At 42.2% G+C, this 16,884-nt stretch overlaps 1 protein-coding gene across 1 annotated transcript in view; it reads right to left on the bottom strand.

The window, feature by feature from the left end:
• Positions 1 to 254: 254 nt before the first annotated feature.
• dnr1 (E3 ubiquitin-protein ligase defense repressor 1) overlaps positions 255 to 16,884 on the bottom strand; it is a 36,130-nt gene continuing 19,500 nt past the window's right edge. The window contains exons 2-4 of the mRNA XM_018105574.3: positions 2,518 to 3,431; positions 1,091 to 1,708; positions 255 to 1,023 (exon numbers count right to left, since the gene is read on the bottom strand). Of these exons, the coding sequence (XP_017961063.1) occupies positions 747 to 1,023; positions 1,091 to 1,708; positions 2,518 to 3,431 (1,809 nt within the window). The 3' untranslated portion in view covers positions 255 to 746. The remainder of the gene's footprint in view (positions 1,024 to 1,090; positions 1,709 to 2,517; positions 3,432 to 16,884) is intronic.

Genomic DNA, 16,884 nt, shown 5'->3' on the forward strand with positions numbered 1-16,884 from the left:
ATATATTATATATATATATATATATATATAATAAATACATCTCGAGTTTTCGTTACACATAAGTTATACAGTTATATATATATATGTATATTAATATAGATATATGTTTGTTTTTAAAGTAAAATATTTTTGTTGTTTGTAAGTAACTGTTAGAAGTAGCCGCTGTTGCTCTTTGTTAACTTGATTTGATTTTTGTTTTTTTGTTTTTGTTTTTTCTTGTTAGCCTGAAGCATTTCAGGACATATTTCTCTCTCTTTTTGTTGGTTTGTTTTGTTTATCCTCTCTATCAGAGTCAAGAGCCAAGTTGTACATTCGCATTAGGTTTTCTGAGTTGATGCACTTAATTCGCTAGACATTTAGTATTCGTATTCGTATTCATATTCGTATATATATATATAGATTACAGACTAGGTAGGCTAACACGTTAAGTCTTAGAGATAGGGTTAAATAGCACTTTATAGTCGTGGCTTATATATCCATAAAATACTTGAGTAAAGATACGAGTATACAGGCTAGCTGTTTAACTGTTTTGCTGTTTTGCTATTTTCCTTATTACGGTTTACTGTTTACTGTTATTCGTTTAGCATTTGTTTGATTTTGTTGATTTTTGGTTTTTGGTTTGTTCCCTCGAAAATGTTTATGGTCATTTATAGATAAGAAATTGCAACAGCTAGACGAGATCACGTTCAGACAATCGGCACGCACACCCACTCCATCAGCCGGAACAGCAGGGAGCACAGCCAATTCTAGGCAGCCGTCGTCACCTTTGCCGCCGCGCCAGGTGGTGCAGCTGTCTCGACTGTCGCTGTCGCTGTCGCTGCAGAGCCGCTGCCAGAGCTCTCCAGCTGTTGTTGCTGCTGCTCGGACTGCTGCTGCTGCTGCTGCTGGGGACCAGCGATGCTGGCGCTGCTGCAGCTGCTGCTGCTGCTGTTGGCAACGGTTTGGCTGTTGCGCAGTTCAGGTGGCAGATAGATTTTGACTACGCTGATGATCTTAGCACGGCAATTGGGGCAGCTGCTGCATCTGCAAGAGAAAAAGGAAAAAATTAGTTTCATTCAGCTAGGGGGCATCTGCCATCCAGAGAACTCACCTCGCCGCGCACTGCGCACAGGCAATGACGTGACAGCACGGATTGAACACTGTGTTGATCGCCCGGTCCATGCAGATCTTGCACTGCATAGCCTCGTTGATGCGGCTCTCCACGCAGCGCTCAATCGCCGCCTCACGCGCCTCCTTCTCGCGTATGGCCAAATCTATCTTGCCGGCCATGGAACCGCCAACACCGCCAACACCCTCGCCACCCTCGCCGCAGCCGACCACCGTCTCCGGGTCGCAGCTGCCGCTGCCCATCACATCGATGGCCCCCATGGCGCCGCGCTCGTGCAGTATGCGACGCGCCTGATCGTGCACCTCGCGGCACGTGTGCTGTATGTCGAACACGTAGCGCTTGCCCAGCTCGGTGTCCTCCTTGAACATGGACGCGATCGTGCCCTTGAGATCCCGCGTAAACTGATTCGTCACCACGCAGCGCACCTTGTCGCACACATAGAACGCATGGCGCTCGGTGATCGAGCGATAGAGCCCGGCGGCAATTGGCGGCTTGGACAGCTTTATCTCCAGCTCCTTGCGATCATTATGATCGTCCACATACTCCAGCTTAAAGGTGCGTCTCAGCGACTTTGCAGCGGCAATGGCACTGAAAGGGATGCTGATCAAGAGAAAAACAGAAAGAAAGAGAAACAGAGAGAAACAAATAAGTATAAAATAATATAATAGAATAGAATATAATATAATCTATTATCAAAGGAAAGACTTAGGATCTTTTAGGCATGATGTAAAAGCTCAAAGATTAAGAAAAGCTTTTCAGTCTATAGACAGAATATGGAACTGAAGCTAGTGCCTTTTAAGAACTGATCTTCAATTATAATGAACCAACTGACTAGAGGCAAATACAAATTTGAAAATCTCAGAAACTTTAGTATACAATACTATTAAATCTCTATAAGATGGAATGTCTAGTAAATAATTTTCTATTAGTATTAAGAGTAAAGCTTAAGTTTAAGAACTTTCACTTGAACGAAATTAAGAGAAAAGATCAGAAACTTTAATATACAATAATATTAGATCTCTAGAAAATGGAATGTCTAGTAAATATGTTGTCATTAGTATTAAAAATATAGCTTAAGCTAAGCAGCTTTCATAGAGCTTTCACTCGAACGAAATTCAGAGACATTCCTGCAGCTTTCAATAGAGCTTTCACTAGTGGAAACTATTCCTCACCCCAAGGAGCTCAACTTGCAAAGCTTTCATTGCATAGAACAAAGCCTCAATGTGCTTTCTAAGTTACTTATAAGTAGGACTTTTTGTCCTTAAGCTTAAGCTTAAAGATCAAATCTAAGGTGAACGATTCTGTACATGAACTCTATGGAACCTTGAGCTAGTCGAGTGTAAGATCTGCCAGCTCTGCCTGATCTCTAAGCTAATGCTAGAGTCCCCCTTCAGAGTTTTTGGGCTCACCTTTCTTTTTCTTCCCCACGAATGACTGTGATGCCATGGGCGCCCACTGCAATGTCGCAGGGCGTGGCGCTCTCGTTGGTGGTGACGCCGCTGAACAGCTCCTCGCCGTAGCCGCTCAGCTCCTGGATGCCCTGCAGCAGCCAGTACTTGGCCGCCTTGGGGGTCATGGGCAGCTTGGCCAGCTTGCTGTGCTCGGTGGCAATCTGTCGCAAGAAGTCGGCGGGCGGCTCGTTGTCGCTGTCCTTGTCCGTGGCGCTGGGCAGGATTATGTACTCCTCGTACATGCGCAGCGGATTGCTGGCCAGCCGCTCGTCCAGGCCCGAATGGCTGCTGCTGCTGTTGCTCGGGCTGCTCGAGCTGGAGGCCGACGGCGATGGCTGCAGATTGTGGCCGCTGTTGCTGGAGACCGCGCTGGCTGGCGCCGCGAGCGTGCAGCACTCGATGTGCTCCACGGACTTCTGTTTGGAGAGGCGGCGCTTCTTGCGCTGCTGCTCCAGCTTGTGCTGCTGCTGCTGGGCCAGCTGCTGCTGCGCCAGCTCGCGGCGCATGCGCATGGGGCACTCGGCGCGCAGCGACTGCTCATTGAAGCGCAGCCCGTCCGCCTGGCAGAGCAGCGCCGCCAGCTTCGCTGCATTGCTCCAGTCGTGGGCGCAGAGGCGCGCCTCCAGCAAATCCCGTCGCGCCTGCATATAGAACAGATTCCGCACGCTCTCCTGCAGGATGCTGTGCACCGGCACCCAGAACTTGACGCGCAGCGCCAGCATCAGTCGGTCCCCGTTGCTGCTGCCGCTGTCGCCGTGCAGTCGATTCCTCAGATTGTACCATTGCCGTGTGCGCGACTCCTTCTGGTTGGGCGTCCATGGCTCCAGGCCGAAGTACTGCATCTCACATATGATGCCCAGACCGTGGCACACCTGCAAACAAGAATTTTCAATGGAATTAGTTGAGAGTTTGGAGGGGTTGGAGTTGGAGTATGTCTTAGATATATGTATGTCTTAGCTTGTTAGATAACTAGATTTTAATCTCCACAAGTTTCACTTTTGTAGACCCTAGCGTTTAGCTAATGTATTACTCGTCAATCATGTTGATTGATTTGCTATTTTACACACTTTAAAGCTAGAAATTGGGCTCAAGTCTGCATTTGATCAATTTTCCACTCTCTGTCCATTTGAGCTTCACATCTCATACGGTTAAGCCGCTGCTTTACTCTTCAATCATGCTGATTGATTGACTCTATGCATAGCTATACAGCCCAGGAAGTTTTAAATGTATTCAATCTATTGTATTTCTAATGGAAAACTGAATCAATCTGACTGCAATACTTTATTATATTGTATTGGAACCTTATGAGAATTGATTGATCATTACTGATTGACGTTCATATTTTGACCACTTTGCAGTTGGAGCATTTGGGTAAAACACTCTAAGACTAGGCAATCCTTTACATTTCCAACTTTCTTATCGTAAGCCTTAACTCCTCAATCAAGCTGATTGATTAGCTCTATGACATACAAAGTTTATAGACCAATAAGTAGACTCCATGTAAGTTACCCTATAAATTAAATATGGTTCATTCAATCAAGCTGATTTCCTAGCTCGCTGCATAACTATTTACTGTAAGTTAATTCATCCTTCTTCTATTTACTATCTATAGAATTTCTAGTGAAATTAAAATATAAGTATATATAGCTAATAGATTACCTTGATATAGATAAATATCTATTGTACATCTATAAAGTCTATGCCCAAAGAGTAAATTCTCAATGTATTGCTGCAACAGTTTCAGATACATTTGTATCTATTAATTGCACGCAGAAATCCGTGGACTTGTTTGCAAACTGATTGCTTAGGGAATCAGAAAAAAAGAGCCAAATAGAAGAAGAAGAAGAATAAGCTGAAGCTGAAGCTGAAGCAGAGCAGGCAACCTAATCGCTTGAGAGGCTTATCAGCTCAGCTTGACAGCGCCACTGTCAGCGACAAACAGCGCTAGGAGCTGCGAGCTGCGAGCTGCTGCGAGTGGGGACCATGTCGACAATGTCCTGTCAGTTGTCCTGTCTGTGGGTTTGTCAAATACAACAACGTTGCTATGACAGCAGCAGCAACTGCGTCTGGCAGCATGTGAGCATGGGGTTGTGTGTGTGTGTGTGTGTGTGCGTGTGGGTGTAAGGCCTCGAAATATTTGCTTATGCAACGAGCGTGCCATCATTGCGAATGGAACAAATTCAAATGTTTGCTGCACGTCAGCGTTGACAACGGCAACAGCAAGCGAAAACTCAGAGAATTCCATTTGACAATACAACAGGAAGACGAACAAACTACAATATATCCTGTAAAATTAAACAAATTAAATGAAAACCATTTCAATTCAATTTAATTTTGTATTGTATTAAAATTAAAATTACAAAAATTTTCCAGCAATATTTCTGGTAGTCCATCATGCCCTATCAGTGCAGGCCACTAATGGGTAGTTGGGCTAACAAATCAGCATAGTCAACCAGTTGACGATGTTGTCGGTTTAATATAACAGCAATCCAGCCTGCCACAGGCCCCGCCCCACCCCCCTCTCGCGTTTCTCCACAGCCCACGCTTGGGTCAAAACAGAAATACGAAGCGAAATTAAATGAAATTCGCAAAGCTCACACAAATTCCAGCAACAAATTTCTTAGTTATGTCAACTGCCACGCCCCTACCCTCTACTCTGCTACCTTACCCCATGGCCCATCCGCCAGCCAAGAAGCACTTTGCATAATGAGGCAACTTCTGGGCCAAGAGGCATGCCGCCAGGTAGCCACGTAGCCAGCCAGGTGGGTAGCCAGGTGGGTAGCTAGGTGGCCAAGGCAACAAGTTGCTCCCAAGGAGTCACGCGTCAGCGCCTCGCACATTTTCACTTTCCAATTAGACAGCCGCAGAATTTCAGATGAACTTTTGCGTATGCACGTATGTGTGTGTGTGTCGGTGTGTGTTTGTGTGGGCGTGGCTGGAATTAGCCCCGGCAATAAACATGGTGAACTGTGCGCTGATGCGAAAGCCCAGACCCAAAACTTGTGGCACCGACCCGAGCGGGTGTATTAGGAGGAACGTGTTTTTTATGGGTTTTTAAATGGAACGCTTAAATTAGACTCGAGTTGGGCACCAAATACACTCTTGTTTACTATTATCATTATCACAGTCATAATTATCATAATTTACAAAGAAATAAACATAAGCAAAAGGATAATTGTTAAGAATTAGCCTTACCATTAGCATTAGCATCATTATTATTATAGTCATTATTCTTTGCAGTATCATTATTATTACCATTCGCATTAGTGCGAGAATAAGCATTAGCATTGGCATTAGCATTGGCATTAGCATTAGCACTAGCATTGGCATTAGCATTGGCATTAGCATTGGCATTAGCATTGGCATTGGCATTAGCATTAGCATTAGCATTAGCATTAGCACTAGCACTAGCATTGGCATTAGCATTGGCATTAGCATTGGCATTAGCATTGGCATTAGCATTAGCATTGGCATTAGCATTAACACTTACATTAGCGTTAGCATTAGCTTTATCATAAGCTCTATTGCTTTCATTATCATTATAGCTTTCATTTTCATTATTAGTACTAGCATAAGAACATACCTTCGCTAGTTTATTGTTAGTATTATCATTAGCATTAGTATTAGCATTAGCACTGCTAACAACTCAGTGAAATACCATCTTGCCAACTAAAAAAACTTACTTTAGCCCAATCATATTATTACAATTACCATTACCATTAGCATTATCATTAGCTTTAGCTTTAGCATTGCCATAAACTTGGCAGTAATTACGTAGAATTCCCGTAGCCAAATGATGTTCGTTCATATGTAAAAATGTTCAACATTTTCATTGTCTCAGACCTTTGACATGGGTTCTCGAGAGGCTTCATTTGGTGCATACATTTTGGTTAGCAGCGCATCTCAAGTGGCTGGCTTCCCCCTTCAAATACCAATAAATTGATACGGTGCGACGTGCTACGTTCCCACGCAACGCCAATAGCAACAACATGTAACAACAACAACAGCAACAACAACAACAACAATCAGAAACTGTGACCCCCCCTAGGAGCGACCCTGAATGCGATGCGGTCTCTGTATCGGATGCGTTGGCCTGGGCCTGGGTGACACTTCCACATCCGCCGCAGATGACGAAGACAACAAAGAGAAAGAGCGACGCAGGGCACCCCAGGGGCAGAGAGACGGAATGCGGCTGTGATTCAAATTGAGATTGAGACTTGAGCTACAAGTGGCCGAGGCAAAGCGCCGCACTGTGGTTGCGCCCATAGGCCAAAAGTCAAAAAATCCATCGCAACCAATTTTGACAAAACCCACACAAATTGACTCGTAAATGTCCAAACTTCTTAATGGCAAACCGGGTTTTTCTAGATTTTCACTGGTACTTTCTAAAAATAGCATTGAAATGCCGAAAACGTGTTCATTTTCGCACAGCTGATGCGCTCAGTAAGTTTTTTTTCACTTTAGCGTTGCATTTCAAAGTGGTCAGACGTTATCTTAAGTGGTCCAGATTAATTTTTTTAGTATGGATGTTGAAGTACAAGGTATTTACTCTGATTTCCAATTAAAATTACTAGTCAACTAATCAAATTGTTATTGTGAAATTAATTTGTTTGATTTAATCTTTTTATGTGTGTTTTTAAGCGTCTTTTTTATGTTTAGGTGGACTTTTAGTTATGATCCCACAAAATTCCACAGAAATGTTTTATATCCCCGTATTTGTCTGACTTTTAAGGTAATAAATGTGTTTAGTTTAGGTGCCAAAATTTGCCCATGCATTTATAAACGTAAATAAAGTGACGGCGTCTCCCATTATTAAAGGTCAGCTGTGCCCTGCGAAACGTCTGATTGGCGTAATGTTTTGTTGTTTTTGACTCTGTTTTCGTCGTTTGTGGTTATATATGATTTTGAAAATTGATTATTCTTTTATTAATTCATCATTTTTATTTGATTTGGTTGATTGAATTTCGTAGACAATTTTTATAGGTGTGCTTTTACGCGCCTATATATTTTTGATTTTTGGTGCACAACAAATGGAACCAATGCAGAAAAACTAAAGACACTGATAAAATTTGTACACATTGAAATTAAAAAGAGCGGATCTGGATGATTTATCAAAGCGTATTTCGTTCATTTGTAAAAGATTCGCAATTCTTTGGCAAAAACACAATCGTACAAAATTCTCTGTAATGCAATATCAAAATGTTTGGCTAAAAGAAAAGGAAACAATTTGATTGCGCTGTGATCAATACCCAGAGCAAAAAAAAAGTTACCTTGCACAAAAAAAAAAAAAATCAAAATTATTGAACAGTACATTCCAATTATTATTAGAAGAGTAAATGTATGTAAATATAATCATAGAACTTGATAATTTTAGTTTTTCTTACTATTTGCTTCATTTATTTTTAATAAATTATCTGTTTTGTTCTAATGTTATATTAGAAAAAAAATTTTTTTTGAGGTTACGTATTGGTGTAGGGTGTTGGTGGGCTATACGACTTATTTAGGCATGTTATATTACTTATTATATTTTTATAGAATTTCGGAAAAAATTTCATCATTTTATCTCCACTAGAAGTACTTTTGGCCGCTCTCCCATACAAGCGCAACCACTGTGCGCCGTCGCTTGCCAAGTGAAGCTGCATGTAAATCGATCTGCTAACTGGATTATGTTTAATTAATTGCATTCGCCAGTAAGATACAATCTCTGCCTCTGCCTCTGTCTCAGTCACCGCAAGGCAACTGTCAACGGCATTTGGCAGCTTAATTAGTTGATTGTTGAAGTTGCATTCACGATGAATCGTTAACTGAATGACTGAACTTTTGATTGGAAAATTTGCCACAAATGAAAATTGTAATTGAGAGTTAATCGTCGTTACTTTGAAAAATCCCAGATCAAAATACCCATAAATAAAATAATAATGATTCATGTTAACATTAAGAGAATTTGAATTAGGTTTAAATCACAGTTTTAATGACTTGAGTATATTAGCCTGGTTTTATACAATTAAAATATATATTTTTTACTTATTTAGTATATATTTTGTTAGCACTTTGAGGCGTTTCCTGTTTAGCAAACAGTTAAAGCTTCGCTTCATTTGCATACCAGTTTACGGCGAATTCAAATTGATGTTCAAATGTTCAAATTCGCCGCGTGTCTTAAGGAAAGCAACACACACTCACACAAACACACATTAATGCATATGTATGTATTTACATTTAAAAATATGCGAATTTGTTTTATTTATAGCTGCTCCGTTCACAGCGAAAATGTTCTAAATGAAAATTCAATAAAATGTAGAAAATTTCTGGTATTTAATGTCTGCTTAAATCTTTAGCCTCTGTGCCTCGTTTATTTCTATGTACTACATACAATTATAAAGCATTTTGCAGTGTTATGTTTATTTTTACACGAATTTTTTTAAGCGCGAAACGTGGCAACTAGCAAAATGCTAAATCCATTCAATACAATAGCGTCGACTGCGACGCCGACGGCGACGGCGCTAACGTAGGTGCAAAGTCCACAAGTTGTGTATTTTGTTCGTTTCGTTTCGCTAAAATTAAATAAAATGCGAATCGTATCAAAGGCAAATGCGAAACGTGAACTTATTTTTTTTTTCCTCTCTTAACAAAAGCCGGTGACATCTGTGTGTATATGTATGTATGCTACTGTACATATGTAATGCTGTGAATGTGTGTGTCTGTATTTCTGTTTGTGACTGGAATTGTGGTTAAGGAGGCCGAGATAACAAAAGATGCATATAATTTGTGTAAAATTTGTACCAAGATTGTACACAGCCACGCCCACTGAGTGGGCGTATGACGTCAACAGCAGCTATACAGAAGTAGCAGCAGCTGCAGTGATTCCTATCAAATTCGAAAATTGAACAGTGCCCCGAAGGTGACACAAATTGAAATGAAAATATTGCCCCACGGGGCCGTCACAGTCACATTTTGGCATTTATTGCATTTCGTAATACATACGTATGTATATATACGGATGTATGTATATATATGTATATACATTTGTGTATATAAATACCATAAAATGCTTGTTTGTTGCTGTCTCTGTGTTTTTTTATTTAGTCCGTTAAATCAACAACAGCAGCAACAGCAGCAACAGTCGCTGCTGCTTTCAAGTTATTAACTTTTTTACATGCAATCAACAGACGTGCGGCCGCATGCTTTAAGAGTTTCAAGAGCCCAAATCTTAAGAGAGCCACAGTCAACAGAGAGAGCGAGAGAGGAAGCAAGAGAGACAGACGAACAACATTACAAGCATTCACAGAAGGTAAACAATACGGAGCAAGCAAAAGAGAGTAACAGAGTCATCGTCTCGCTCTCAGCAGCAGCAGCAGCAGCCACAGCAAGAGCAAACACAAACAAAATTGTAAACGAGTGTAAAGTATAGTTGTGGAAGGTATGGGTTGTTTGCGGTGGAGGGGGGGCTATGACTCGCACAACATGCTGGCCGGATGAGCAGAAAACCCGACCATTGCAATCGAGTTGGACTTTGGACTCGGGTCTCTGAAATGCCGTTTGGACTTTGGACTCGCACACACTGCGTGAGTGTTAATGCTGTTTTTGTTGTTGCTCTTAGCGATCGCTCATGATGCTTTTGGTTTTGGTTTTGCTTTTGCTTATATGTATGTTGTGTTTGTTTTTTGGTGTCTTTGGCATTTGCTGTATGCCGTTTGTCGTCTGTCGCTTGTCGTTTGCCGCTCTCCGTTTGTTGTGGTTGTTGATAAATCGCCATAATTGAAAATATTATGAACGGTACAAACAAATCGAAGGCAGAGAAGCGAACAAGTGCCATACGATCGATGCTCGATTAAAGTAACTGAGACGCTCCTCTGCCTCAGCAAGTGACGTCAGCTGCAGCAGTGCGAGCCGGCTGTGGACTTTGTACTCAATATTTGTTTGCTGTTGGTCGCTGCCTTTACACACATACGCATACGATTTTGTAAGGGGCAAAGCCGCGCGTGCAATTAAATCTAATTTCAGTGACTCGCTGCTTATCACCAGGCAACAAATCAATTTATTTTACGATCGAAATATGTACATTGTGATGTGCATAGATGACACTAGAGCAACTAAAGTGGAACTGTTAGATAAAAAGTAGGGGGAGGCGTGGGCACATGTGTGTGAGCACGTACACAGCTGTAAAGATCACAATTATTAATTGTATGTCGACACATAGAAACACATACACACATGCATACATTATATGTGTGCATGTTATGTAAAAGCTAACTGTATACATATGTACATGCTGATCTGTTGCTGCTGCTGCTTTTGCCTACGTCGATGTCACCGCCGACGTCGCCGTCGACGTCTAATCGTGCTTGACACGTTGGCATTTCTCAACATTGTTAAACTCTCTCACAAATGAAAATAAAATAAATACATACATATAATAAAAGCACACAAGCACGAAGAAGAAGAAGAAGCAAAGTGAACGCCAGACACAGACGCTCAAAGACCCCCATAGATGGTTAGAATTGTTGCTGTCTCTTTTCTGTTGCTGCTGCTGATGCTGATGCTGCTTGATGTTGTTGCTAACAGAGTGAGCACGCGCTGGGCGAGTGATCGCCAAAGATGACGAAGATGACGCTGCAAGGGAGCAGGGGGGCAAGCGTCGCATGCTAATAGAAAGGGGGAGCGACGCGCCGTTCGCTGCATCTTGGCAATGAAAGCGAAGGCGAAGGAGATAACAGCAAAAAGGGGCTAGCGCAAACAGGTTCAATGCATTTTGCAGTTTGATTGGCGGCAGGGAACGGGTTCATCTAGCACTTGGGTCGCGCTGCAAGAATGCTCTTGCTCTCTCGCTCTCTCGCTCTCTCTCTCTCTCTCTGGCCATAAATTGCACTTAAATTCTGAATATGGTGATAGACGGTAAATTTACGTGTCTGGCTGTTCACGTGCTGAGCGTGTGCACCTACATAACTGTTAACCAGTCTAATTGAGCCAATCATTATATGATCTATGCACACACACATATGTACACCCTCATGTGTGTAAATAAAAGCTTCGATAAATTATCTTAAACGAATGTCAGACGTATGATGCACGATGTTTTGTGTGCATGAGAACTAGACGTAATCAATGTACTTAACGAATGCTCTATAAGCATAGTATATACACACATGTACATATGTATATATACATATTCTTGCGTTGCTCATTAATTTGTGACCTCAATTACTTGAGCATATTTTGAAACGAACTCAGCAAATTTTCAACGCTCTTAAGCTAGGCATTTATTTCGAGCGAATAAGCATGAAAAACTTTATAAACTGTTGCAAACTCAATACATTAAATATGCATGTGTATGTATGTATCTGTATATTTGTGTGTATGTGTGTGTGCCCAACATTTTGCCAGCAACAGGAGCCCTGAGCGAGAATCCAATTTCACTTACGGTTCACTTATTTGAGATTAGTTCACAGCCCCCAATTTGTCGCTCTGCCCACCCCGCCTCGCCCCCCGCTATTTTCGAATTGTATTAAAAGTTTTGCTAATCGCGCTCAGTCAGTGTATCAGGGCTTCCCGTTAACACACACTCTTTATCTCTATTGCTATCTCTGTCTTTCTCTCTAACACTGCGAGACTGTGCGTTGCCTTGTTTATTGTATTTGTATTTGCACTTGTTTTTGTTTTTTTTTTTTTTTTTTGCTTTATTCGCCTTATGGCTTCACCCCTTCGCGCTCTTCGGCATTCTGCTTTGATTCGCTGTGTTTTCGTCACTGTTGAAAATAGCTCAAGCTCTTGTTGTTGTTCTGCTGTCCTCTGTAAGTTTGTTCTCTTCTTGCATTTGCGTGTGTTTTATTGACGCATACATAGTATACGTACGTGTGTGTGTGTGTGTGTTGAGAGTGAGTGTGCGTATGCGTATGCGTGCGTTTGTGTGCCTGTGTACGCGACCGAGTGACCGTTGGACTTTGAACATTGCACATAAATTTTATTGCAAAGCGAGACTGCAGCAACTGCAGCAGCAGCGAAAACAAAACAAACTTTATGAGAACTAGAAAAAAATTAAAATTAAAATGCAACAAATGCATGCCTAAATGGCAAAGTCGAACGAAAAACAAAATGCAAATTCAAATGCACTTAAAAATTAAGAAAATCCTGCCCGACTGCGATTTATGGCATAATTGAAGCGCTGCCCGTATCGCGCTGACATTGATGGATTTGCGCGATATGAATGCGACAGAGCGAGAGAGAGAGAGAGAGAGGGAGAGGGGGCACAGGTGAGCACACACAGGTGTGTCTGTCAGTTGTCGATGTCCTCCACAGCCACATGTCTCATGCATCCAGCTCTCTGCCTGCTCGTATTTGTTAACTTAATTGGGTTTCAGTGAAAGCTTCATCGCGGCAGAGGCAGCGGCTGAGGCAGAGGCAGCGGCAGCGGCGACAGCTGCGGCTGAAGTTCAGTTTTGATTTCGCCGGATGCTCTGCCTCAGTTTATTGGAGCAGCAGCAGTGGCAGCGACAGCGGCAGCGGCAGCCGCAGCAGCAAAAACTGTTAAGTGTCGTCAGCACCTTTTTTGGGCAATTACGTACGGAAAAGGTACCGTTACACTGGCTGGGGCTGCTGGCTGCAGTTTGTTGTGGCCCCAATTCGCAGCAGGCGCCCAACGGGCAGACGGTCAACCCCTCCCTCCCAGTTTAACCCGTTCGCCTCGCGCCAAGCGGGCTACGCTCAACATTTTTAAACAGGCATAATGAAAATGTAAAACTCGCCCTGGCTACGTGACTTTGTGCACAGCGGCGACCGACTGCGCAGCCAGCAGCCAGCAGCCAGCAGCGAGCAGTGGCGGAGTCAGTGGAGGCTGCAAGCCAACTGATGTTGGCATGAAAATGCCAAAACAACCGCAACAACAACAACAACAGCAACAACAGCAGCAGGCGACAAAACCAAACACGCCAAATTCTTTGCACATTGCAGAGCCCATAATTTTCGTATGCGTCATTTTCAGTGGCGAAATTGTGGCAAAGACAAAGAGAAGTCCTGCGAGCGCGAGAGACGTTGAGTGAATAAGTAAGTGTGAGAGTGCAAGTGCGAGTGTGAGTGCGAGTATTACTGCAAATGTATGTGCGTGTGTGTGTGTGCTTGTGTGCTAGCAAAAAACTTTACAGCAGCGATTCGCGTGCGTTTTACAGCAAGGCTAGAAACAAACATGAGAACGCATTAAATTATTATGGGGACATAAGAAGCCGTCGTGAGTGGAAACGAGTTGGGGCGATAAATGTGAAGCGTGGGGAGTGCATTTCGCAAGTGCCTCTCACTAATTAGCATGTCGCATTCTCAATTGCCAGAACGTGACGCGAGATTGGCCAACTTTGGTCACTTGGTGTGAACTTTGTCAGCTGCTCCTGAACTTTTTCCATGCCAAACGAGGCAGAGGAAATGACAGAAAGAAAGAGAGAGAGAGAGAGAGTGAGTAAAGAAAAGAATGTAACTTTTGCTTGTTCGCATTAATACAGATAATAAAACAAGTTGCTAATCAAAAATTGCAAACAAATTTTTATTATATTCTTAAAAGTTTGCTTTTTTTTGAAGTGAACTAGTTCATTTGTGAATACTTGATTCTTTCTTTGCAAATTTATTAAAACACAACAAAAATAATCCGAAAAGAAAAGAAAAAAGATTTATTATTTTCAAATAAAAACTTATACAAACATTATATTTTACCTTTTAAAAAGTTCGCTTAAATTAAATTTAATTCTTTATTCACATATTTTAGTTTTTTTCTTCTCCTTTTAAAAACCTATTTATGAACTTATTCGCTTCTTAAAGCTCATTTTTCAGTCAAATGAACTTGTTCTTTTGGTTCATTCGCGTGTGATTTACCAAATTTAAAGCATTTTAGTGTTAGATAAAGTTTTGATTTGCATTGCATAACTCTGGTAATGCTTGTTCCTAAAAATCACATCACATTTGGGCCATAATAAATTACATTTTGGCCTGCCTAAATGAAATGCGCAAAACTTTGCAAATGTTCCAAACAAATACGTAAATATACATATACACATATACATGTGTGTGTGTGTGTGTGTGTGTGTGTGTGTGTGTAGACGAAAGTATGATGCATGCCCGTGTATGGAAAAACTTTGCCACAAATAGAGGACTATTCAGTGCACATATTCCAGTTCTCTGGGTTTTGCATTCCTCAAAAAGCATGCAAACATTTCATGTGCTTATATATATGTGAGTGTGTGTGTGTGCTGTAAAAGCAGCCAGGCGGGATGGATATAGTGCCGAGTATCTTGTAAATCAGAGGTCAGGGTCTTGAGGCAGTTTCCAGCCAAATGAAAACGAAATGCGACTTTCCGCCTCCTGATGTGCAGCCACCGAGTGCACCAAGATGCCCCCAGACCCCCCACAAAAGAATAAGAGGCGAGCGCCATTTCTTTTTCTAGATGGGTGCTAAACGTTTTTAGTGGATTTTTGTCATAGCCAAGATGCATAATACGATTATATTAAGCTGCACTTTGCCAAAGCATGTAAAATGCGCTAAAATAATATGGAAGGGACTTAGGAACTCTCGACTATAATCGACTGCGGGATACCCAGTAAAGTTAAATCTTATTTCAATGGAATTGTAGATGCGATTTAGAGTTGGATTTTCATTGAAATTTCAGTTCTTATAAAAAAGAATAAGATAAATAATAATATAGATGAAAATATACAGCAAAGAATATATACTATCTTCATTTCAATAAATCCCAAATTTTTCTTGTATATTTTTTTTATAGAGGTTACAAAGAAGAATCGGAAAACTAAGTTGTCAAAGTTTAAATAAACTAAGAAAAAAAAACAGACTAAAGTTTTCACAGAAAAACGTTTACGAAAACACGCTAAAGTAGAATGACAAAATCAAATCGATTTGTCTATCGAGTTAATAGCACTATATTATTCCATAATATATATGTATGTATATATTTGCTATCGAAAACTTTGAAAGTGTTTTGCATTTTGCCTTACTTTCCACTCACAGCATTTTCCAAGCCAGTCGAGTCGACTGGAGGGGGCGACGGCGAGGGGGACTCAGCTATTTGGGTGATGGCGCTCTTCCAAATTGTTGTCACACTCAAAATTGCAGATAAAATGTTGGCGGCAAATGCAAATCGTTTTAAGCGGCAGTATCTACACAGCACTCATTTGCCACACCCCCACGATGAATGCCCTTACCTCCCCCCCCCACACAGGCTCGTTCCAGTTGCAGTTTCAAATTTTCGGCCAAATTGTGGTACATACAAAGTACTAATGCTAGGAAAATAGAGGAAAGTGGTACCAGACCATAACACAAAAGGAAACACGCCCACGCCCAAGCCCACGGCTAGGCTTAGAGAGAGAGAGAGGGGGGGGAGATAGAGAAAGATATTACTTTTGTTTATGCACGTGTAGTATTTGTATGTTTCTGTAAATATACATATTTTTATGGGCTGCTGCAGCTGCTGCGCTCCTGTCGATGATTTATCCAGCTGCAGCAAATTTCTTGACCATGGCCAACTCGCTTGTTTGTCCATAAATCCGGCAAGACACATTTTTGGCTCGGCACCAGCAATACACTTGCCATGTATTTCAATTAAGTTATCAAATACACAGAGTGTGTGTGTGAGAGAGAGAGAGAGAGAGAGAGAGAGAGAGAGGGGGCGAACACACTCAGATACAGATACACACTTGTCGGCTTTGCAGGTAAAAATTCGTATCTGTTGGATTTTGGATTTGGCTGCCTGTTGCCAGGTGCCTTGGCGGCGCCTGCCTCTTATTGATTTTCTGCCGTTTTTTAGCACCGCTCGGCTATGTGGCACCTAAACGGTAACGGCCATCCCCACACACACCCACCTGCCCACCCGCCCACCTGCCCAGCTGAAGCAATTCATGTTTGCACCTGATCATTTTAAATTTGATATGCAAACAGCAGCGGGCTGGCTGCCTGGCTGCCTAGCTGGCTGTAATAATACATCGTTAAAGCCAAATCCTGACTGCAACTCAATTGGAATGGGCCGACTCTGAGCTAGAGCCGCGTGCAGCGCTTTCATTATATTACACTAGAGTTGTAATTGCGCTCGACCTTGTTCCCATTGGCGAATGGCGAGCATATCGGAAATCGCGCGTGTCACGCCTTCGCATGCCATGAGCAACCTTTGACCCGGCACCTCGCGTTCCCTTCCTCTCCCTCTCCCCCTCTCGGCAAGCGCCGTCTGTCTAGCCGTCACTCGCATGCTGTAGGCCCTTCAAATGACTCGGTCATTGCAGTTAATGACGCCTGAACGACAAAGTCAACACAATTTGGCCAGGACATTTACGGACATCAGTGCC

Source organism: Drosophila navojoa, chromosome 5 (genome assembly GCF_054131105.1).
Source record: "Drosophila navojoa isolate 15081-1374.11 chromosome 5, UAZ_NAV_1.0, whole genome shotgun sequence".
Taxonomy (NCBI): Eukaryota; Metazoa; Arthropoda; class Insecta; order Diptera; family Drosophilidae; genus Drosophila; species Drosophila navojoa.